Source organism: Muscardinus avellanarius, assembly GCF_963383645.1.
Source record: "Muscardinus avellanarius genome assembly, chromosome: 9".
Lineage (NCBI taxonomy): Eukaryota > Metazoa > Chordata > Mammalia > Rodentia > Gliridae > Muscardinus > Muscardinus avellanarius.
The window spans coordinates 94688654-94712024 of record NC_137795.1 but is presented as its reverse complement, the minus strand read 5'-3'; the positions used below and the strand labels follow the sequence as shown (position 1 = coordinate 94712024).

General features: G+C 38.4%; 1 protein-coding gene across 1 annotated transcript in view; it reads right to left on the bottom strand.

Moving 5' to 3' along the window:
- AGBL3 (AGBL carboxypeptidase 3) overlaps window positions 1-23371 on the bottom strand; it is a gene marked incomplete at both ends in the record, with an annotated part of 73615 nt that overhangs the window by 41310 nt on the left and 8934 nt on the right. The window contains 4 exon segments of the mRNA XM_080701236.1: window positions 3959-4121; window positions 10477-11256; window positions 12309-12447; window positions 20901-21008. Coding sequence (XP_080557362.1) covers window positions 3959-4121; window positions 10477-11256; window positions 12309-12447; window positions 20901-21008 — 1190 coding nt within the window.

The window sequence follows — 23371 nt, the reverse complement described above, 5'->3', positions numbered from 1 at the left end:
CTGAAGTTCACTAATGGAAACGCTACCTGTGACTATGTGTATACATGTGAATTTAACATTGTTAACCTGGATGCTCAGTTTTGGGAGGGAGGGAAAACAGGAAGTGGGGGGCACCAAGTGCTGTGTGAATTTATGCCATTGTCAACATGATCTACATTATGATGTGAGACTGTAGTGTACCAAAAATATATAAAAAAAGGTAACTCGAAAGATTGTCTATAGAGATCAACGTCTACCAAGAGATTTGGGGGGGGCAATTTTTATTTTTTTAATTTTTTAATTTTTTTATTTTTTGGTGGTACTGGGGTTCCTGGAAAACCTTCTACCTCCGGGCTACACTCCCAGTCCTATTTTTTTTTTTATAATTTTGAAAAAGGGTCTCTTAAGCCAGCGCGGCTGGCTTCGAACCTGCGCCATCCTCTTGTCTCCGCCTCCCAAGCGCGAGGATTACAAGTGTGCGCCACCACGCCCGGCTAATTTTTATTTTTTAATCGGCATGAAATGGACTTGTGTTACATTCTACGACATTTAACATGCGTATAGATTTGTATAGCCACCACCACAACCAGGATCCAGGAGACTTCCATTATCCCTTAAAACACCCCTACAATGACCACCCCATGCTCCTCCCTTGCACTCACGCCCTTCTGTCATCTCCCACTGCTGGCAACCAGTGGTTTGCTCTATGTTTTTATTGTTTCAAGGTTTTCATATAAGTGAAACCATATACTCTGCAACCTTTTGAGACTGGCTTCTTTCACTAGGTATAGTGCCTTTGAGACTCATCTAAGCTTTTGCAAGTATTAGTTCTTTGAATGTCTGAGCAGCATTCTGGGTGGATGCTAAAGTTCTCACATCCATTCACCAGGTAAAGGCTGTTTGGGGTTGTTTCCTGGCTTTGGGAAGTTTGACGGAGCTGCTATAAATATTTGTGTGCAAAGGTATACATACGAATGCATGTTCTATTTCTGTAGGGTAAATTTTAGAAATGTCTCCTACTAAAATGTTAGAGAGAGAGCCTCTTCCCAGTGAATTAAGGCGCACACACATCAGTGGCTCTCATCAAAATGTCAATCTGGGTCTTCTGTAGACTCTTAACATACTAGACTACATCAATTAATTTTCTTTTGTTGTGTGTGTGTGGTATTAAAGATTGAACTCAGGGACATTCTTCCTCTAAGCTACACCCCAACTCTATTTTTTATCCTTTATTTTTTAAAAAGGGTCTAAGTTGTGGAGGGCCTCACTAAATAGCTGAGGCTGGCCTCGAACCAGTGATTTTCCTGTCTGAGCCTCCTAAATACTGGGCTTACAAGCATGTACCATCACATCAGGCTTAGTTTTCAAATATAGAACTACTCTTACATTCTTGTGATAAACCCCATCTTGTCATAATGCATTATTCTTTTTATTGATTGCTGGACTTAATATGCAAATATTTGGTTGAGGATTTTTACAAGGGATATATTTTTCTTTTCTTGTATTGTTCTTTGTCTAGTGTTGGTGTCTTGGTAATCCTGGAAAAGACTGTCTTCAAATGTTTGGTAGAATTCTGCAGTGAATCCATCTGGATGTGGAAATTTCAGGTTTTGATTTTTTTTTTTTTTTGAGGGGGATGATGATGTTTTTCTGGACTCTTCAGATTGTCCATTTCATCCTGGTAGAATTTTGATAGTTTTTCTTTTTTTTTAGGAATGGGTTAATTTCATTTGTGGAATTTATATGCATAGAATTGAATTTTCCCTTATTTCCCCTTTAACGCCTGTAGGGTCTTATAGTGAGACCCTCTTACATCCTTAATATTAGTAAGTTGTGTCTTCTCCTTTTCTTCCTCTTCCCTCTTCTGGTCTGTCTTGGTAGACTTTTATCAGCTTTATTGATCTTTTCAAGCACACAATTTCTGTGGTTTTTTTTTGTATGCTTTTGTTTTTTTGAGGGTCTGGGGATGGAACTCAGGGGCATTTGACCTGCAAGCTACATCCCCCGCCCTATTTTTTTATTCTTTATTTTGAAACCGGGTCTCACTGAGTTGCGGAGGGCCTCACTAAGTATCTGAGGCTGTCCGCGAACCGTGATCCTCCGGTCTCAGCCTCCCGAATGCTGAGATTACAAGGGTTGGCCACCATGCTCAGCAATTTCTGTTTTTTTTTTTTTTTAATTGCATTGGTGCATTGCAGTCATACATCTTAATGGGGTACAAGATGGTAGAGGCACACAGGCACACATCACTCATTCAGCCCTTCCTCAGTTCCGCCCCATTACCCCTCCCTCCCTCCCTCTCATGTTGGCTGAGTGGTTGACACGGACATGCCCTCAGTTAGGTTGCCTTATCTACTCATGTACAGTCCCTCCTTCTTGTAGAGGTCCTTCTGTGACCCTTTTCCCCCTAGCTTCTGCATATTAAAACGAGCATCTGATTTCTTACTTTTTGTGACTGAATCATCTCACTTGGCATAATGTGCTCCTGATTTCCTCCACTGATTCTTTGTTTCCAGTTTCATCAACCTGTAACTTTTTAAAATCTGCTTTATTCTGCTTGTTTTGTGGTTTTTTCCTACTAGTATCTTATGTAGAAACTTAGATTATTAATTTGAGACCTTTGTTATTTATTTATTTATTTGTTTGTTTATTTGTTTCGGTAGTACTGGGGTTCCTGGAAGTCCTTCTACCTCCGCGCTACTCTCACAGGTTCAAAGTCAGCCTCAGCAACTTAGTGAGGCTCTATTTCAAAACAAATATAAGGGCTGGGGGTGTAGCTCAGAGGCAGAATACCTGTGGGTTTAATCCCTTGATGGGGTGTGTCTATACAGCGCCTAAGGAGATTCGGCCTGAGCGGCCTACGGCCTAAGGCAAAACTTTAAGTAAAGTGATTCAGCAAAAAGGCGGCAAAGATGGCGCCTGGAGGAAGCTAGGAAGGTGTGGTTTCCCCATTCATTATGGGTGGGGAGACTGAGCTTTTCCCTTTCTACCTTTAAAGGAGCTTCCTGCACACATGAATGGCTCATAAACTGGCCTGGGATTGGCTGTGAACTACGTGCTAGTGATCTTTATCCCGGATAGGCTAGGCTATTTCTCATGGAAATTCCCCTCATGGCTTGGTGCTATATATTGGACTGCTTGGAGAGAAATAAATGAGATCTCGCTTGACTTGACTCCTGGCTCGTGGGTTTGTGTTCGAGTCATCGGTACTCATCATCTCGCCAAGCCCCGCCAGCTGTCGGGCTGGATTCCCGACAATCCCTAGTACCACACACACAAAAATATCTTTTCTAAGCCAGGTGTGGTGGTGCACGCTTGTAATCCCCGCTCTTGGGAGGCGGAGACAGGAGGATCGCGCTGGCTTAAGAGACCCTGTTTCCAAATAAAAAAAATATAAAAAATAGGTCTGGGAGTGTAGCCCAGGCATAGAAGGGCTTCCAGGAACCCCAGTACCACCAAAAAAAAAAAAAAAAAAATCTTTTCTATGAAGAATGATTAAAATATTTTTCACATGTTGGTAATCGAGTGGCATCATTTCCACAGTCTGTGAAATCATCCTATATTTTTTCTCATTCTAATTTCCCTATATTTAAAAATATTATTAATATTTTCTAGTAAAATTATAATATATATAGGAATTTGTATACATTTAAGAGCATAGTCTTTAGCCTATATAATTTAGGAACAAAACAAAACAAAACACTAAAGCAATAAAAATAAGGCCCTAAACCTGTGGCAAGAAAATGGCCAATGCAGAAAGCTCTCCAAAAGTAAAGCAGTGCTAGTAGTGAGAGGACAGGGCTATGAGAAGTTTTGTCTCTTCATATTTTCAAATCATCAATCGCTAAACAGCTCCATATAATTGTTTCCTTGGAGTCAAGTGTATAAATCAGTTGAAATAATTAAATATCTGGCTATTGAATATATTTTTGATTCCACATAGCAAACTTTTAATAAAGGAGACGTCGACGGCGCTTACTTTGTCTGGACAATTTTTGCTCAGCATGAGAGGGAAGATCCGCTGCTGCAGGTAGAGCGCTTTGGACCTGTCGCTGCTGTCGCAGCCGTACATGAAGATGTTCTCTTTCCTGCTGTGGCCATGAAGGTCACAGTATAAAATGACCTCTCGTTTCTCCATCAACCTGCCAAGAAGAAACATGATCAATTACTAAATTTTACATGTAAATTTTCTTCGATGAGTGCTACTATGGGTTTGGAAGTGTAACATCCAAATAAGCAGAATGTTTTATATCCTATCTTTTAGCTTCTTTTGTATCCATATCATGTATTATCCATATAATTTTTTTTTTTTTTTGGTGGTACTGGGGTTCCTGGAAGCCCTTCTTCCTCCGGGCTATACTCCCAGACCTATTTTTATATATTTATTTGGAAACAGGGTCTCTTAAGCCAGCAAGGCTGGCTTCAAACCTGCACGATCCTCCTGTCTCCCCTCCCAAGTGTGGGGATTACAAGTGTGCGCCACCATGCCCGGTTTATTATTCTTAATTTTGAAACAGGGTCCCACTAAATTGTGGAGGGTCTCATTAAGTAGCTGAGGCTGGCCTAGAACCTGTGATTCTCCTGTCTCAGCTTCCCAAGTACTGGGATTACAAGCAGATGGCACCATGCCTGGCTTCTTTTTAAATTTCTGTTAGCACTTGACTGGTACCATTTTCTTGGCACTTGATTTGTAAAATTTTCATATTTCTTCCATTAGTTTGAAAAGGAGAATGTTTAGCCAGGTGTGGTGGTGCACGCTTGTAATCCCCCTGCTTGGAAAGTTGAGACAGGAGGCTTGCACAGGTTCGAAGCCAGCCTCAGCTACTTAGGTGCTCAGCAACTTAATGAGACCCTGTTTCCAAATAAAATATAAAATAGGTCTGGGAGTACAGCCAGGAAGTAGAAAGCCTCTGGGTTCCACCCCCAGTGCCACCAAAAATAAATAAATAAATAAATAAATAAATAAATAAGAAAAGGAGAATGTTTTAAATTATCTAGAACTACTTATAGACACAGTAAATACATAAATATTTGTTAAAAATTGAATGCCTAAGGACTTTGTGCTGGAGCCAATGAATAGTTAACCCTTGATATAGAGAAAAATAGTACCAAAACTTGACTTGAAATTTTTCTAAAAAATTTGAGTATTTTAAAGAAATTAGAAATTCTTCAGAGCACAAGCCTTAGTCTATATAACTCAGCACTCAATGTCTTTTAAACAATAAAAGACTAAACTTATCAAACTGATTGATAAAAATGACAAATTGAAGTAGCTTTCAAAGGTAAAAAAAAGTATCATTAAAGTGGTAGGATTATGGGCACTTTTGTCTTTTTTCATATTTTCAAACATTATATAGCATTATTATATTACTTAATCAAAATTATTTTTTTATTGTAGCTGGAAGCATAAAAACTAAAATTCTGATGATGGCATTACATTAATATAAAATGTATTACATTTATAATAAAACTACTAACATTTAAAATAAAAACATTTAAGCATTTCTATTATTAAAACAACACTCCAGATGGTGTGGTGGCACATACTTGCAATCCCAGGACTTGAGAGGCTGAGACAGGAGGATCGCAGATTCTCAGAGGCCCTCTGCAATTAGTGAGACCTGTTTCAAAGTAAAGAATAAAAAATGGGACTGGGGGTGCAGCTTGGAGGTAGAATGGCCCTAGGTTTAATCTCCATTACTGCAAAAAAAAAATTCCTTTAAATATAGAAAAATTTCAAACTGAAATTTGTTACATGTATTAATTTATTTGTCTATCTCATTTGGTGCCTAGTAAGTCCAAATGGAAAATAAACAGTTGACATAGCCACCAGAAGAACACTGCAGGCGTTTAGAATACTAATTAGATTATTAAACATGAATATCAAGTCTTTAAATGTGAAGCGAGGGCTTGGGGGCACAGGCTTGTAATTCCAGCACCTGGGAGGCAGAGGCAGGAGGAGAGCTGTTCCCCTGACAGCCTCAGAAACGTAGTCAGGCCCTTTGCAACTCAGTGAGACACTGTTTCAAAGCAAAGAATAAAAATAGGGCCAAGGCCCGGCGTGGTGGCGCACGCTTGTAATCCCCGCCCCCCGCGCTTGGGAGGCAGAGACAGGAGGATCGCGCAGGTTCGAAGCCAGCCGCGCTGGCGTAAGAGACCCTGTTTCAAAAATATAAAATAGGTCTGGGAGTGTAGCCCGGAGGTAGAAGGGCTTCCAGGAACCCCAGTACCACCACCAAAAAAAAAAAAAAAAAAAAAAAAAAAAAAGGGCTGAGTTTATAGCTGGGAGTAGAATGCCACTGGGTCCCATCCCCAGTACTAAAGGATGTACAACAAAGTATTAAGAGAGCCTGTAACTGAGAACAATTTGAAATTTTCTTCTCTTCTGAAACTTTAAATTTTTTTATGATCAATATATGAGAAATATAAGAATGTTTTATGTACAAAAAATTTAGAAGTACACGAATAGCCATAATAGTTTATGGGAAAAATTAATAGACATTCATGTGAGAAACATCTAGGTACTCTAGTGGAACTCAAATTCAAAATGACAATGTGCCCCAAAGACTAATATAATCTTAGAATAAAAACATACACACAGAGTGTATTCATTTCGAGTCACCCCTCCATGCCAGTCTGGTATGGAGCTGTATTTCTATTTTCTGTATTTCCATCTTTCTAATAAACTTCTTTAAATCTTCAAAAAAAACCACATACACACACCACTGAAAACAGTCAAGAACTTCACTATCTTTTGCACACTCCAGTCCTGTCTAGGCTAATGCTTACATCTGCATACCCCATATTCAGTGAAGGACACAGAGGGAAAGCAGTCTGGTAAAGCCTGGAAATTATATCATATAAAGGAAAGTCAAAGAAACAGAGGACCTTCAGCCCAGTGTCTCTAAACAACTGAAAAGCTTCTGTTTAAATAAGTCACAGAATATAGTTTAAAATCACTGTCTATAAATCATGAAAGAAGTAAAGCTGGGTAGGTTAGCCTTATATAAAGACGAATTCTACCACCAGCAATGGGATGCATTCCTCAAATAGGAACAATGGACCCTCTTTATCCAACATTTATTATTCCAAGGAGGCAATTTGAATTTTATGTATCTTCTAGGCTAGTAATACTCAGCTCAGAGACCTCTGTCCTATCCTACACAATTTTTTTTTCTGGTTCTTACTACAGATAAATGAACAGAATTGGTTATTTTGAGAAAGTAAGTCCTTTTTAGTAACAGTGTTCACACATGGGATAATCAAACAGCAAGGATACTACGGAAGAGAACTGCATCACAGAAAAACATCACCAGTACTGTATTTTTTATAAACTCTTGTGATTTGTGTGTGTGTGTGTGTGTGTGTGTGTGTGTGCACGCGCGTGCGTACATTTTACTGGGGATTGAACCCAGGGGCATTCTACCTCTGAGCTACGCCCTCAGCCCTATTTTCATTTTAATTTTGGTGGTACTGGGGGTGGAACTCAGAGGCTTTCTACCTCCGGGCTATACTCCCAGACCCTTTTAAAAAATATTTTATTTGGAAACAGTGTCTCACCAAGTTACTGAGAGCCTCACTAAGTAGCTGAGGCTGGCTTTGAACCCATGCGATGCTCCTGTCTCAGCCTCCCAAGCGCGGGGATTACAAGCATGCGCCACCATGCCTGGCTTAATTTTAATTTTGAAACACTAAATTTCAGAGAGCCTCACTAAGTTTCTGAAGCTGGCCATGAACCTGCAATCTTCCTATCTCAGCCCTGCAAGCACTGGGATTGTAGGTGTGCACCAGCACACCCTGCTAAAAACTCTATGATTTTTACCTTCTTAAAGAAAAAAAAAATCTCATTTCTGAAACAAAATATACATAGTTTTATAAAAATAAAATTAGGACTCCTAAGAGAAAATTTAGAGTATAATTTCTAAATAAAAATATTTTGGTTCCACTGTATAACTCTATTAGAGATACTACATGTATATACAAGCATATAAAAACATATATTATTTTATTCCTTTATTTTTACATATAGGAGTCCTACTAATTAGGATTGGCACACCATGCTGCTAGGTCACAGGAGAAACTCTCCGGAAACAAGAACACTTCATGCTTCCCTTGGTTCCTTCTTTAATTGCCTCATAATACAAACGAGACAAAACTACCAAACAGCATAATACAACTTAAAAGCATTGTGGAAACTCCTTCTGGTCACCTAAAACTCGTTTTCCTTTGCTTCATAACAAGTTTTACTAAATAAATGGTCATCATATAAAGATGGCATTTCCTGGCTTCTCATGTTAGCCATTGCTGCCGTATGAAAACGTTCTAACCAATGGAATGTGAAATGTTTTAAAACTGTTAACCATTTTAAATGGTTAAAAGTGTTTACCATGACTTTTGAAATTTATTCCTTTTTTCAAATTAGAACGCAAATATAGCAGTAACCCAAATTTAACCTTTCAGAAAAAGTCCTGGGAGACTGAAGAATAGTAATAACTTGAAATCAGTAACTTTGTGAAGCTAACCACTTTATCAGCCTGGACTGCTATATAACAGTGGTATGAATGAGAAATACACTTTTATTCCCCTTAAGTAAAAAAAAAAAATAAATGTGAAGCATGCTGTACAATTTTAAACCCCAAATCCCTCAGCTTCATGGTTTTTCAGCTTTTTATGAATCGAAAGAAACCTCTATTTCCAAATAATTAATTCCCCCCCAAAATGATTACTTTTGAAGTAAAGAAGAATATTAATATATCTTGTACTATATTAATTAAAATAACTTTAGGAAAAGTTTGGGTTTTTTTTTTCCTTACCCACAGGTAATCAAGATACTGTTAATAAGCCAGGAATGGTGGTGCACGCTTGTAATCCCAGCATTCGGGAGGCTGAGACTGGAGGATCGTGGTTCACAGATAGCCTCAGCTACTTAGCAAGGCCCTTCGCAACTCAGTGAGACCCTATTTCAAAAATAAAAAAAGATTAAAAAATAAGGCTAGGGGTGTAGCTTGGAGATACAATGCCCTGATTCCATCCCCAGTCCCGAAAAAAAAAAAAAAAGACACTGTTAGTGTTTTATACTAAGTATCATACCCTAGTGTCCATACTCTCACTATGCTACAGATATCCTTCCTCTTAGACACACTTATGGCTGCTCACCTGTCCACAAATATGTGACCAACGTGTTATTTTACTTGCCTGTCCTTGATTAACTGCATCAAGGTATTTCTTTTTCTTGGAAGCCTTTCTGAAATTAACTTCTTAAGAAATGGATTTCTGGTTTAACCTTCCTACGAGGCAATCTAAGAACTGAGACATTTAATTGAATTTCCAGAGACAAGCCAATCGGTGTTGGCCTGTAATCCACAGGCCAACTCTAATGGGTATCCCATTAGATCCACATATAATATATAATAATATAAATAACTTCATTTGGGAATAACTTTAGATTTATAAAATAAGCTGTAAAAATAGTAGGAAGTGTTCTCATACACCCTTTCCCCATTTCCCAGATGTGAACATATCACATAACCATGGTATATTATTAAAAATGAAGACAATAAGCTGGGCGTGGTGGCGCACACTTGTAATCCCCGTGCTTGGGAGGCGGAGACAGGAGGATCGTGCAGGTTTGAAGCCAGCCACGCTGGCTTAAGAGACCCTGTTTCCAAATTAAAAAATATAAATAAAATAGGTCTAGGAGTGTAGCCTAGAAGTAGAAGGGTTTTCAAGAACCCCAGTACCACCAGAAAAAAAAAAAAAACACTAACATGGGCACATCACTATTAATTAAACTCTCAACTTCATTTGAACTTTGCTAGTTTTTCCACTAATACCCCCTTTTTGTCCCAGAATTCAATTCAGAATTCTATATTGCATGTACTTAGCCCTCTTCTCATACTTTGCATCTCCGGAAAAGAATGGAGTCACAGGTTATTCTTTTATTACTTAAACATTTCCCAAACAACCTCAAGGAATCCTGGAGTCCACATTTGTGAGGGGCATAAAACCAGGGTTTCCAGTCTCTTAGTGGGACTCTGTACTTCACTTCCAATGCTCCTAAGGTAAAAGGATTCATATAAAAGTGAAAGTTGAGGCCAAACTGTTCAGAACAGCTGGATCCATGCTCAGGGTTTCTAAAAGCTCCTGCCATCTTCCCTAAAGGACTGGAGGTGTCCTCGGGGTCCTCAGCTTTGTAACTGGGTTCTTGTGCTTGCCACTACTGAGGAGTCCTGGTAATAAAGATAGATAAGGAGATAGCATTCTCTATAATTATGTATATAAATGTGTACACTTACATTTCATTGTTAAAGGGGAAGACAGCAATCTAGTGGCATAGTGCCAAAAGGGTATAGAATTAGAGTTGGGAAGACTGAGGAAAAAAAGTAGTTATAAAGTAGCTTAAGGAAAATTAGAGTAAAAGAAATGGAATTGCGGGGGAAAATTCTTACTATCAAGTTATTAATATTAAACAGAGAGGTAAGTTGAAGCTTATATTACCTATGGATCATGTTCCGGGTATACCACACTGAGGGAAAAGACTCCTTCAGCAGAGATGTGTAACTGCGGTTTAAATCCCGTCCAGCTAAGGAACATCGATAATTTCCCACAATCACCCCGTCTGGATTCAGCATGGGTACCACCTTGAAGACAAAAGTGTCCCGAAGCAGCTGAGCATCACTCGAGTCTCCTAAAATATAATCTAGGAAGCCTTTCATGATCCACGAGCTGTTGGTTTCTCCTGGATGGACCCTTGCGGTCAAAATCACGGCCTTTCGCTTTCTTGAATCGGTGTTCTTTAAGGGAGTAGTGATTGTTAGGACATACACCATGTTCCTGGCAAGGGTGTGGCACAAGACACGTATTTTGCAAAACTTTGACCGGACTGGGTCATTATTGATGCCAGAAAGGTACTCTTGCAGGTTGGTGTAGGTGTATGGATAGCAGTGAGCAAAGTAGCACGTGTCCTTGTTGTGTGGAAATTGAAACGTCCAAGTAAGAGAGAAAAAATGGCGCCCGTCCTGCCCCAGGTTGTTCCTATAATACTTGATTTGGTCGCCTTTTCTCTGCCAGCCAATGTTCCGAGCCTTGGCCTCCTTCTCAGAGTAGAAGAGGGGCCGCATGCCCCGATTATAAAGACTAGCAGGCTTCGTGAAGTTGACAATAGTGAACCTGTAGACTGTTTCTGCTTGGGTGTTGGTGACTTGGAAGTAGTACCACTGAGTATGTTTATTTGTGAAGAGGTCAGGGCGCACAGTCAGCTGGTATTCATATTCTGCCCTAATAAGCAAGAAAGGAAGAGAAAGAACACGGAATAATGTAAAAATAAGTTAAATGAAGAAAACTATTTTATCCAGTTTACCTATACACAGAAAGCTCTTTTTGCGGGGAGGGCAATGCTTACTCCGACAGTATCCATTCAATCTCAAGTAACTTAAAAACTGCTTCTCTGCTGGTTCAAAAGTCTTTGGACTCCTTTGTGATTCAACAGCACATAAAAATACAGCTATTTGATTAAAAATGTATGCATTTCTTATTTTGTGTGTGCATGTGGTACTGTGCATTGAACCCAGAGGTGTTTTACCACTGAAATATATCCCCATATCTTTTTATTTCTATTTTGAAGAAAGGTCTCACTAAGTTACCATGCACTGGCCTCAAAACTGTGATCTTCCTGTCTCAGCCTCCCAAATACTAGGATTATGAACGTGTATCACTGCACCCAGCTAAATATATATATATATATATATATATATATATATATATATATATATATTTCAATGCAATTTCCTATGAAATAGTTACTGAAACTAAAGCAAAAGCCCATGTTTCTGCTTGCTTTGATATATATTTCTATTTCTTAATAATACCAGTTCTAAAGATGTGAAATAAATCAGAGTTACATGTTTTATCACATGTAACATCGCACATACATCATACTTAGATCACACCAAGTACAAGGTTTGAACTCCTTGACTGGTAACTCCCTTGCTACAAGGACCAAATTTGATAAATATCTGTATCTCAAACTTAGTCATTGAAGCTGCTTAAATAACATTCACTGGAATACGGCTTATACACAACAATCTTACTTGGCTAGGTGTGATTTTTTTTCCCTTACCAAGTAACTTCTTTTAATGTTCATGTGAGTACAGTTATAAATAGGGACCTGGGAATATGTAAAATAAGTGTTGAGAGCCATTGATAACTTTAATTAGTGCCTATGCTTCAGGAATTACAGTTCAGTCATGGATACTAAGAAACGTAACGTAACTATACAAAAATAACAAATGGTTGATGGTCTTTCTCAAATAAAAATAATTAAAACCTACACTTTGACTACCTTCTGTAGATTACCACTCTCAAACCTTGCTTCAAACATCAAAGTATTGTCACAGCTATCTGCAGGCTGCTTCAAGGGTGTCCGGTTGCCCCCAACTCGGGAATACACAAAACAGGGCTCTTTGTAAGCTGATGAGAGAAAAGACCATGGAGATGTTAAGACATGTCAATGTCAAGACATGTCTAAAGTATGCCAGCTATTCCTCATGGAGTTTAGAACTAGAATCCTATAAGGACTATACATTTAAAGTAATTTGATACTAATTTATATAGATGTATGTGAAAGAGAGTCTAAGAAGACTTACACTAGAAAAATAACACCTGAATTAAATTTATATATTTCTCATATTAAGAATATTCATTCCACTTCTGGTCAGGAAGTGACTGACTGGTCCTGAACTTTCTTTTTCACTATAAACGACTATAAAACTGCACAAAAAGAATGAGTAGTCCCCATGCTTTTGGACAATACATAGAACATAATTGTAGAGGAGCTTTGAAAAAGAAAATGAAAGAAGTGAGCCCAAGCCTAGCCTTGGCTTTCTGCAGGGGGTACTTTTTGGACTACAGCTTAGGGAGGGGACACTTGGAGCAGTATGGCAGTCTTGAGCTGAGGGAAGATGGCTTATTGATCGGGGCTGCTGAAACTTGTGAGGCAAAGCACCAAAGGAAGCTACAAAGAGGGAGAGCTTCGGTCGTGTAAGCAGTGGTCCCCCAGCCCTTCACTCGGGGCTCAGCTACACAATCAAAGGACGAGACTCAGAAACACAGGAACAAGGACAGCCTCAGCAAGAGAGGGCCCTCTTTTTAGAGTTGGAGATTTTGCTGGGCGTGGTGGCGCACGCTTGTAATCCCCGTGCTTGGAAGGCTGAGGCAGGAGGATCACACAGCTTCGAAGCCAGCCTCAGCTACTTAGTAAGGCTCTCAGCAACTTAGTAAGACCCTGTTTCCAAATAAAATATAAAAAATGGGTCTGGGAGTATAGCCCGGAGGTAGAAAGCCTCTGGGTTCCACCCCCAGTACCACCAAAAAATAAATAAATAAAAAATAAAATAAAAAGGCTAAAAAACAGGGCTCAGAGTTGCAATGCCCCTGGGTTCTGCCCCCAGTACATACATACATACATACATACATACATACATACATACATACATATTTTAAACGGCTGGAGGTGTAGCCCAACAGTACAATGCCCCTGGGTTCAATGCCCAGTTACCCCTTTCTCCCCCCTAAAAAAGAGAAAGGAGAACTACTTTGGGTTGAACTACCAAAAGACACACAATTCTGGGATGTAATGAAATTACAATTGATTCATGCTGGAAAGATACCTCAGAACATCTCAGTCATTCAACTGTGGCTCCAGAAAGGCTGCACTTAAATGTAAGGACTACATATATGAGTAAGGGCTATCAACTAAGACTAAAGATAAAATATAGACCTGCTCTTATGAAAAATAAAAGCAAACCTGAAAGAAGCAAAATGATCTGCTACCAATTTAAGTGCCTATTATTCCAAAACTCAACATATTTTTAAGAAGAACATAACACAGACTCCCTGTAGCATCTTTCACAATGTCCTGCAAACGATAAAACACTATACAAGATCCAGAGAAGCATGCAAGGTGACCCAGGAGGAGGCACATGTGATTTCTGTGTCTGGGTACTCTCTGGACCACAGCTCAGTGAGGCAACGCTTACACATACCACAGCAGTCTTGTTGAGCTGAGGAGGCAAGATTCTCAATATAGTCAAAAGAACACTGAATATATATTCAAAGACTTAAGAGAAAAGATAGAAATAATGAGGAAACATAAATAATCTCAAAAAGAAGGTAAATTATTGAAAAGTAATCAAATGAAAGTTCCAAGAGCAAAACATACAATAACTGAAATGGCTTAAGATTAAATCATTAAACACATTCATTAAGTCATAACATCACTTTGTACTCCATAAATACATCAACTATAATTTGCCAATTTATAATTAGAAAAAAGATTAAGAATTGCAAGAGAAAATCAATCAACTTAAAAAAAAGTACAAATTATCCAAACTAAATGACAAAGAAGAAAAAGATGACATGTCCAGTGACATGTGGGGCATGACTAGAAATCTAACAGATGTACAACTGGAATTTCAAAGACAGAGAGAAAAAAACAGTATGGAAATATATGTGAAGAAATAATGACTGAAATTTTCTTGAAGTTTTTTTTGTTTTTGTTTTTGTTTTTGGTGGTACTGGGGTTCCTGGAAACCCTTCTACCTCCGGTCTACAGTCCCAGACCTATATTTTATACTTTTTATTTGGAAACAGGGTCTCTTAAGCCAGCGCGGCTGGCTTCGAACTTGTGCGATCCTCATGTCTCTGCCTCCCAAGCACGGGGATTATAAGCATGCGCCACCATGCCTGGCTTTCTTGAAGTTTTAGGGGAAAACTCTTAACCTATGGGCCCAAGAAGTTCATCAAACTCCAAGGAAGATAAATAAAAAGAGAATAAAATAGAAGTTCATTATATCAAACTGGTTCAAAAGAGGCAGAAAAAAAGACACATCACATATAGAAAAAATAATATAAATTATGGTTGACTCTGTATCAAAGCAATAGATGCTGTAAGAAAATAGAAGTATATCTTTAAAGAAAAAAGCCAACCTAGAATTCTATATCCAGTGAGAAGGTTCTTAAAAAATACTGGAAAAAGTAAATTTTTAGGTAAGCAAAATCTGAAAGAATTCATTGTCAGGAGACTCACACTGAAAAGAAATGTGAACAGAAGTTCTTGAAGTTGAACAATAATACTAAATGAGAGTTCAGTTCTAGAGGAAGGAATGAAAAGAAATTATATGTAAACAAATTTGAAAGACTATTTTTCTGCTCTTATTTTCTTTACAAATATTTGATATTAAAAGGCATAATATTATCTAGGTTTGGTGGCACATGCGTGTAATCTCAGCATTCGGGAGGCTGAGACAGGAGGATCATGGTTCGTGGACAGCCTCAGCTACTTAGTGAGGCCCTCTGCAACTCAATGAGACCCTGTTTCAAAATAAAGAATAAAAAATAGGGCTGGGAGTGTAGCTTGGAGGTAGAATGCCCTGGGTTCCATCCCCAATACTGCAAAAAAGGCATAATATTAATTTTAAATAGACTATGAGAAGTTGATGCATATTGTAATCCCTAGAACAAGAGTGTAAATAAGGATAGAAGTGATCCTAAGTAATCTAGGTATTAAAGTGAAATGCTAAGAAGCATTTGGTTAACCGCTTCAAAATGGGAAGCTGTAACTGAGGAACCAGAACGAGACGGGCCAATTAATAAAATCATAAACTTAAATGCAAACATATCTCTATGTGCATAAAATGAAAAATTGGCAAAATATCTTACTTAAAAGGCAGAGATTAGACTATATAGAAAAGCAACATCCGACTACTTGCTATTTGTAAGAGATGCCATTTAAATATAATTGTATAGAAAGAGTGAAATTAAAAGGGAGAAAAAGTTATGCCAAGTAAACAGTAAATCAGAAGCTGGCATTGGCTATATTAATATCAAATAACAAAAATATGGTAAAATGCCAGAGATGAACAGAAACATTATCTGGGGATAAAAGAGGCAGTTTATCACAAAGCCACTGCAATGGTTGAATATACTTCAAAATACATGAGATGAAAACTGGGAGAAATGAAGGGAAGGAAAAAAAATCTTACATAGTTAGAAATCTTAACATTCCTCATTCAATAACTGATAGACCAAGACAAACCATGAATAAGTATACAGGATATTTAAACAACTCCGTCAACCAATCAGATCTAATTTATACGCATAGAACACTACATGCAATTATAAAATACACATTCTTTCTAAGTGCACCTCAACTGTTCACCAAGCTAGACCACATACTGAGTCAGAAAATAAATCTCATTATATTTGAAAAGACCACATGGAATTAAATTAGAAGTCAGTGACAATAAGATATCTAGAAAATCTCACACATTTAGAAATAAAGTAACACATTTATAAACAACTCAGAGACCACAGCAAAACATCACAAGTGGATTAAAGATATTTTAAACTGAAAAATACAGAAAACACATTACCTCTTTGAAGTAAAAGCAGTGCTTCTGAGAAAGAAATAGCTCTAAGTGCTTAGTTTTAAACACCAGAAAAGGTTTAAAATTAGAGACTGAATTCTGGATTTTGCTTAGAGCACAAAGCACTGCTCTCACTCTTGCAACAACATAAAAACCTTGGTAGATGGTGGGAAAACGTAACCACTTTTCTGGAATGCCTCCAAGAACTGTGATTGAGAGGCAACTATCCAATCAAAATCTAAGGCTCTTATCAGGAGAGATCAGACATGGGAACTAGTTTACCCAGTGCAGACTCCAGTGAGGAATGTTCAGTTAAAATTTTAGCTAGTTGTTGTAAAGGTTGATGTGGGCTAGTAAGAGAATACAGAATCTGAGAAGATACAGAAATGTACAGGTATAAGGGAATTTTATGCCTATTGTAGATTTTTTCCACAAACTTCAACAGTCTTGAGAAAGCACTGTTGACAGTGTAGACAGGGAAGGGCCTGGTAAGCCCTTCCAGATAAGCACAACAGCCGGCCCACCTCATTCTCCTTCCTCCTATGGAATTAAGAACCTTAGATTCCTGGGGTCAGGGAAACAAACACTGGCACCTCTAGGCACTGTGTAGATATACATTACTGGGGGAAAAAGATGAAAGTAAACCTCTTTATTCCTTGGGGAAGAGCAGTAATTGCATACTGGAACTAGTTTAGATGTTTATCAACAGATGAATGGATAAAGGAAATCTGGTTATATGCACAGTAGAGTTTGACTCAGCCATAAAGAACAAAATTCTGTTATTTGCAGAAAAATAGATAGAGGTGGTGAACATCCTGCTAAGTGAAATAAGGCAGACTCAGAAAGTCAAGGGCATATGCCTTTTCTCATGTGTAAAAGCTAGAGAGAAAGGAGGAGTTAAAAACATACAAAATAGAAGGGAAGCTAGTAGAGGAGAGGAGGAGGGCCAGGGAGATGGAGAAAGAGAGGGAGAGGGAGGCACTGGGGAATGAAATTGACTAAATTATGTTACGTGCACCTACAGATATATAAAAAATGAGCCCAACTGTTCTGTGCAAGGATAAAGATAACTCTTTCAATAAAAAAGTAACAATGTTTTGAGTTTTTAGCACATGAAAAAGTAAGATATTTGAAACTCTGGCATAAAGGAAAGGAGGAAATAATTGGTAATATGTATTTGTAAGATCCCTACACTCTATATGAAGTGGCACAGGATTATTTGAAAGCAGACTTTTCTAAATTAAAGCTGTATATTAAAAAACCTAGCTGGGCATGGTGGCGCACGCTTGTAATCCCTGTGCTTGGGAGGTGGAGACAGGAGGATTGTGCAGGTTCGAAGTCAGCCTCCCTGGCTTAAGAGATCCTGTTTCCAAATAAAAATATAAAAATAGGTCTGGGAGTGTAGCCCGGAAGTAGAAAGGTTCCATCCCCAGTAGCAAAAAAAAAAAAAAAAAAAAAAAAAAACACCCTAGGGCGAGCGACCAAATCAAAAAATAAAAAATAGGCATATATGATAAGGGAATGGGATAAAATGGAATCTAAATATATTAAAATTAATCGCAAAGAAGGCAGAAACAATAAAAAAGATGAAGCAAATGCAACAGAACTAGTAAGCTATTAATCTAATCAGCAAAATCATATTAAATATAAAGATAGATTTTCAAGCTATATAAAAAGCCCCTATATACTATCTATATTCCAAAAATTTTAAAATTAAGAAAACATTGACTAAAAGTAAAGTGATTAAAAAGATGTTATGTAAGTATTATCAAAATAAATCATAAGTAACTATTTTAATACTGAAGTGGCCTCCTGTATATAGAGCTACAATAGGAATGTGGTGATATTAGCCCAAGTATCCACACACTAATGGAGCAGCAGTATCCACAGGTGGAAGTATTTCTATAGCTATCTATAAATAGACCCATCGATATATTGCTAACTAACATTTAATAAAGGTGGCTAGGGAATTCATGGGTAGACAGGGTAGTATTTTCAATAGGTGGTGATAAAACAATTTCATAAATGGATGAGAAAAAAATGAATCTTGGCTCCTATCCAAAAATATTCACAAAAGTGATTCAAGATAGATTATGGACATGAATAAAAACAATGGAGTTTCTAAAAATATAGGTCACCATAAGGAACACAAAGATTTAAAAGTAGAATACAACATGCATTAAACTTGAAAGAAAAACAATTGGTAACTGACTTTATCAAATTGAAAGATTCTGCTGATCAAGGGAGATTATTATAAAACTGAAAAGGACTGCCATAGACTGAAAGAAAATACTGACAATACATGTATCTGATAGAGTTTATTTTATCTTGAATATGTTTTAATCACAAAAAGACAGCAAACCGTAGTCCAGTCATATGGTAGAGTATATTCAGCAGTACAGCAGCATCAACTGACATGCGTGAATCTGAAGAACATAATTCTGAGTCCAAGAAGCAAGACACAAAAGCACACTTGCTATATGACTGCATTTCTAAGAAGCGGAATGCCAGGCAAAACCAGTCTATGGTGACAGAAATCAGAACGGTGGTTGTCCAGGAATGAAGCCAGGGACTGCCATGGTGGACAGGTGGGACCTTTCTGGAGTGACAGAAGGCAGTGTACCATATCATGATAGAAGTGTGGATTATAATGATGTACTTATTTTTCGACATCAAACTGTGACTTTATGATCTATATATTTCATCATTATATATATATTTTACCTCAATTTAACCAAAACAAGTACTAATCAGATCACCTAATTTATCTCAAAATTTTTAATATCCTAAATCATTTTCATTGATATTTAATTCATATTTTACCTATTGAGATATGCCTTTTTCAATTGTTTTCATTGTTTGTAAAAATGGAAAAAGAGAAGTATTGTAAATAATCTTTTACATGCTGGATAAAAGCCAGCATAAAAAAGATGTTTTTCATCCTCAAAGCTGGTTTCTACAGCTTTCAACTCAGTGACACGCAGACCTTCACAACTCCCAAGGATGGCATAAAAATCAGGCTGAGTGATGTCAGCCAATAGGGATGTTCTCCGATTCCGCCTCCAGGTCCATCCTCTGTCCTACTGGATGCACTCTCTACTTCCCAAGAGGCTCATCTTTACGGGCTGCCTCCGGCTCTCTTGCCTGTGTCTGGGGACGGTGGGAGGCCCTGTGCGGCATGGAAAGCGTGACATGGAAAGTGGTATACTTCTTCCCTGGCTTTCTAATTTCAAAGACACAGGTTGGAGTTATCTGGTTCCCTGACGGAAAGCCAGCGTCAGGGCCACCCTTTCCTGCGGCTCAGGGTTTCTGCAGCTCTGAGACCACCCTGTGCCCTGCCCTTTCACACCAAGGAGACATCTGATTCTGCTCTGCTGACAGTCCTTCCTAAGGAGCTTCAGCATCTCCTTAGCCCCCCTTAACACTGTCTACCCATTTGAACATTCATTACATTTAATTAACCTTTTTATTTTAATATGTCGCTTTTGTGTTATTACCAATGAATAATTTTGCATATCATTACACTCTTTTAAGTTACTCTGTGCATACCATCTGATCCCTGACCCTGCCTGACTCACCTCAACTATTTTTTTTTAATCAGATCTCATGTCACTTATGTGTGGAATCTTTAAGGAAAGTTAGCCATGTAAATATTTAAAAAAACTGAAGGTACTTCTCTCAGTCCAGTTGCTTAAAAATATGGATGTGAACATATGATTTCTAGAATTGCTTACTGTATAGGAAACAGTTCCTGTGAATTTCTCTTTGCCTTGCTAGCTGTTTAAGTAAAATATATATGCCCCCAGGGAATCATTTTTAATTTATGAAAACACTAAGATAGCAAACTCTAATGGTGAAATTGTGCAGGAGCCCCAAATTCCTCGCATTAGTGCTTCAGGAACAGTACAGTTTAGAATATAAGCTGAGACTTTTATTTTTTTTTATCAGCACTCTATCATAAAAGCAGACATACGGTTTCGTACTGACAGAGCTCTCAAAGTGTAAATATTGATCTTGAGTGTTAAGAACAATTTCCTGGGATATAATCTTGAATGTTATTTGCAATATGGGGGGGTATTTCTTCCCTTTTAAAGATGAAAGCCCTAGGAAGAAATGCATCAAATAGGCATGAAATGAAAAGAAAAGCTATCTGAACAACTGCAGGAATGCCAGCTGGAGATGGGCGGTGAATTATATTTGCAGAATTCTCCATTAGACTTATCTTTGAAAACTGATATGAGGCATAATTCATTCTAAATATAGCTCTCCATTCTAACGGTCAACCTGATGTCTTAAAGTAACTTCACATAACATACCTTCAGAAATATAATTAAGTACCAAGTTAACATTTGAATCAATATGTAACCAAACATTTTTATGGGGACAGGAACTTACGATCTGAAATTTCCACTATAAATAAGAAAACAAATGTAATTTAAGACAATGATCCAGGTATGAAATTATGTTTTACAGTAACATGTCTCATTATATGCCCACCATCTTCAGCTAGATAAACCACAGTATCATCCTTGGAATTTGGATAAAGGGGTTCCATTTCTAGGCCTGTTGGGGTATATACTGGCTCAGGATAAAAAGGACTCCACTCTGAAAGAAAAAAAAAGGGGGGGGGAAGCATTATTTGACTATTACTTCAAAATAGAACCAGAAATTTGTATCGCATATTTTCAAATTATAAATTGATAAATGTATGCTAGAATTTAATCTTTTTTGTAGATCTAGACATATTCGAAAATAATTTATAATCAAGCTGGATAGAACCCATATACAAAGATAAGTTTAGAATGGAACTCCTGTGACAATAGTAAATAAATTTTAAAGCTTTCTGGTATTTCCTTTCCACTTCTGCTTTGATTAGTTTGTGTTATGTTTGATAAATAACATAGTGTCTGTCTTTCAGCTTTTTTTTCTTTCAGTCATCTAGTTAAGATGCTACTGGCTTCAAGTAGCAAAAATTTTCAATGTAAACTGGCTTGATTTAATTTAATTTTTTTTTTTTTTTTTTTTTTTTATTTTTTTTCCCCTTTGGTATTAGGGAATGAACCTACGGTCATTCTCCCCTTGGGATATATACCAGTCCTTTTTCTATCTTATTTTTTATTTATTTAATTTCTATCTTATTTTTTATTTATTTAATTTCTATCTTATTTTTTGCAGTATTGGGGATTGAACCCAGGAGCATTTTTACCTCTGAGCTACACTCCCAGCCCTATTTTCAACTCTATTTTGAAACAGGGTCTCACTAAGTTGCAGAGGGCCTAAGTAACTGAGGCTGTTCATGAACCTGTGACCCTCCTATCTCAGCCTCCCGAGTACTGGGATTACAAGTGTGTACCACTACGCCCAACTTTACACCCGCCTTTTAAATTATTATTATTATTTTTTGAAGCAGGGTCTTGCTAAGTTGTTGAGGCTAGCTTCAAACTTTGATCTTCCTGTCTCAGCCTGTCAAGTACTGGAATTACAGGTGTGCACTATCATGCAAGGCTCCTCTGCTTGGTTCTTAGAGGAACTAATCTACTGTCTATAGAGAAATGGACAAAAAAGGCCACCCACTGTGTGTGTGTGTGTGGGGGGTACTGGGGATGGAACCCTTTTAACTCCGGGCTACATTCCCAGACCTATTTTTTTTTTAATATTTTTTAAATTTGGAAACAGGGTCTCTTAAGCCAGAGAGGCTGGCTTGGAACCTGCGCGATCCTCCTGTCTCTGCCTCCCAAGCGCGGGGATTACAAGCGTGCGCCACCACGCCCAGCAGGGCCACCCACTTTTACCACTCTGTCTATGTAGTACTGGATGTCTTAGCTAGAGTCATCAGGCAAGAGCTCAAAATAAAGGGTATCACATGGAAAGGAGGACAAAGTATCTGTTTGCAGATGAATAATCTACATAGAAAGCTTTAAGGACACCAAAAAACTGTTGTAACTGATAAAAAAAAAAAAAAACTTTGTAACACTGCAGGATACAAAAATTAACATACAGCCTGGAATGGTGATGCACACTTTTAGTCCTAGTACTTGGGAGGCTGAGACAGAAGGAGAGCAGGTTCACAGCCAGCCTCAGCGACTTAGTGAGACTCTGTTTAAAAAAAAAAAATAGGGCTGGGGGTACAGCTCAGAGGTAGAATGTTCCTGGTTTCAATTTATGGTAAAACGAATATTGGGAGCTGAGTGTGGTGGTGCGCATTTGTAATCCCAGTACTTGGGAGGCTGAGACAGGAGGACCACAGGCTCAAGGCCAGCCTCAGCTACTTAGTAAGGCCCTCTGCAACTTAGTAAAATCCTGTTTCAAAATAAAGAATAAAATTGGGCTAGGGGTGTTGTTCAGAGGTGGGATGACCCTGGGTTCTATTCTCAGTACTGGAAAAAAAAAAAGGTACTGAAAACTCTGTGTGCATGCATAAAAGTGTGTATAGAAAAATGAAACTAGAAGATGGCGACCGAGAAAAGCGGGGCTTAAGAGTCCCGCTAACAACCAATCTTCATTACCACAAAAAGAGCGCCTTTCATAGCCAGAAAACACCATCACCAGAAAAACAAAAAAAACCACCAGGCTCCAGAGAGAAAGCGGACTGAGAACAGAGCTCAGGGCCACAGAGGAGACACACGAGCCCGAGGACGCGGCAGCAGCGCCATACTGCCGGCGGCAGCGGTGAACTCAACGGACGGCTACAGCAAGCCAGGTGAGCCGCTGCGGAACAGCCAGGCGGGATCTTTCGGCGCAGACAGCATTTAAAGCTCCCAGTGGCTGAGCTCAGCACATGCTGCAGGGATTCAGAGTGGAAATCAAAACCAGAGAAGAAAAAATACGTCAGCCTCATGGCCGAGGGCGTGGCAGAGGCGCCATATTGCCACCTGCGGCGGCAGCAGCAGTGAATTCACCGAGTCCAGTACAGCTACATCTGTGTACTCAAGAACAGTGAGTCAAATTGCGGGCCACAGAGGAGAAAT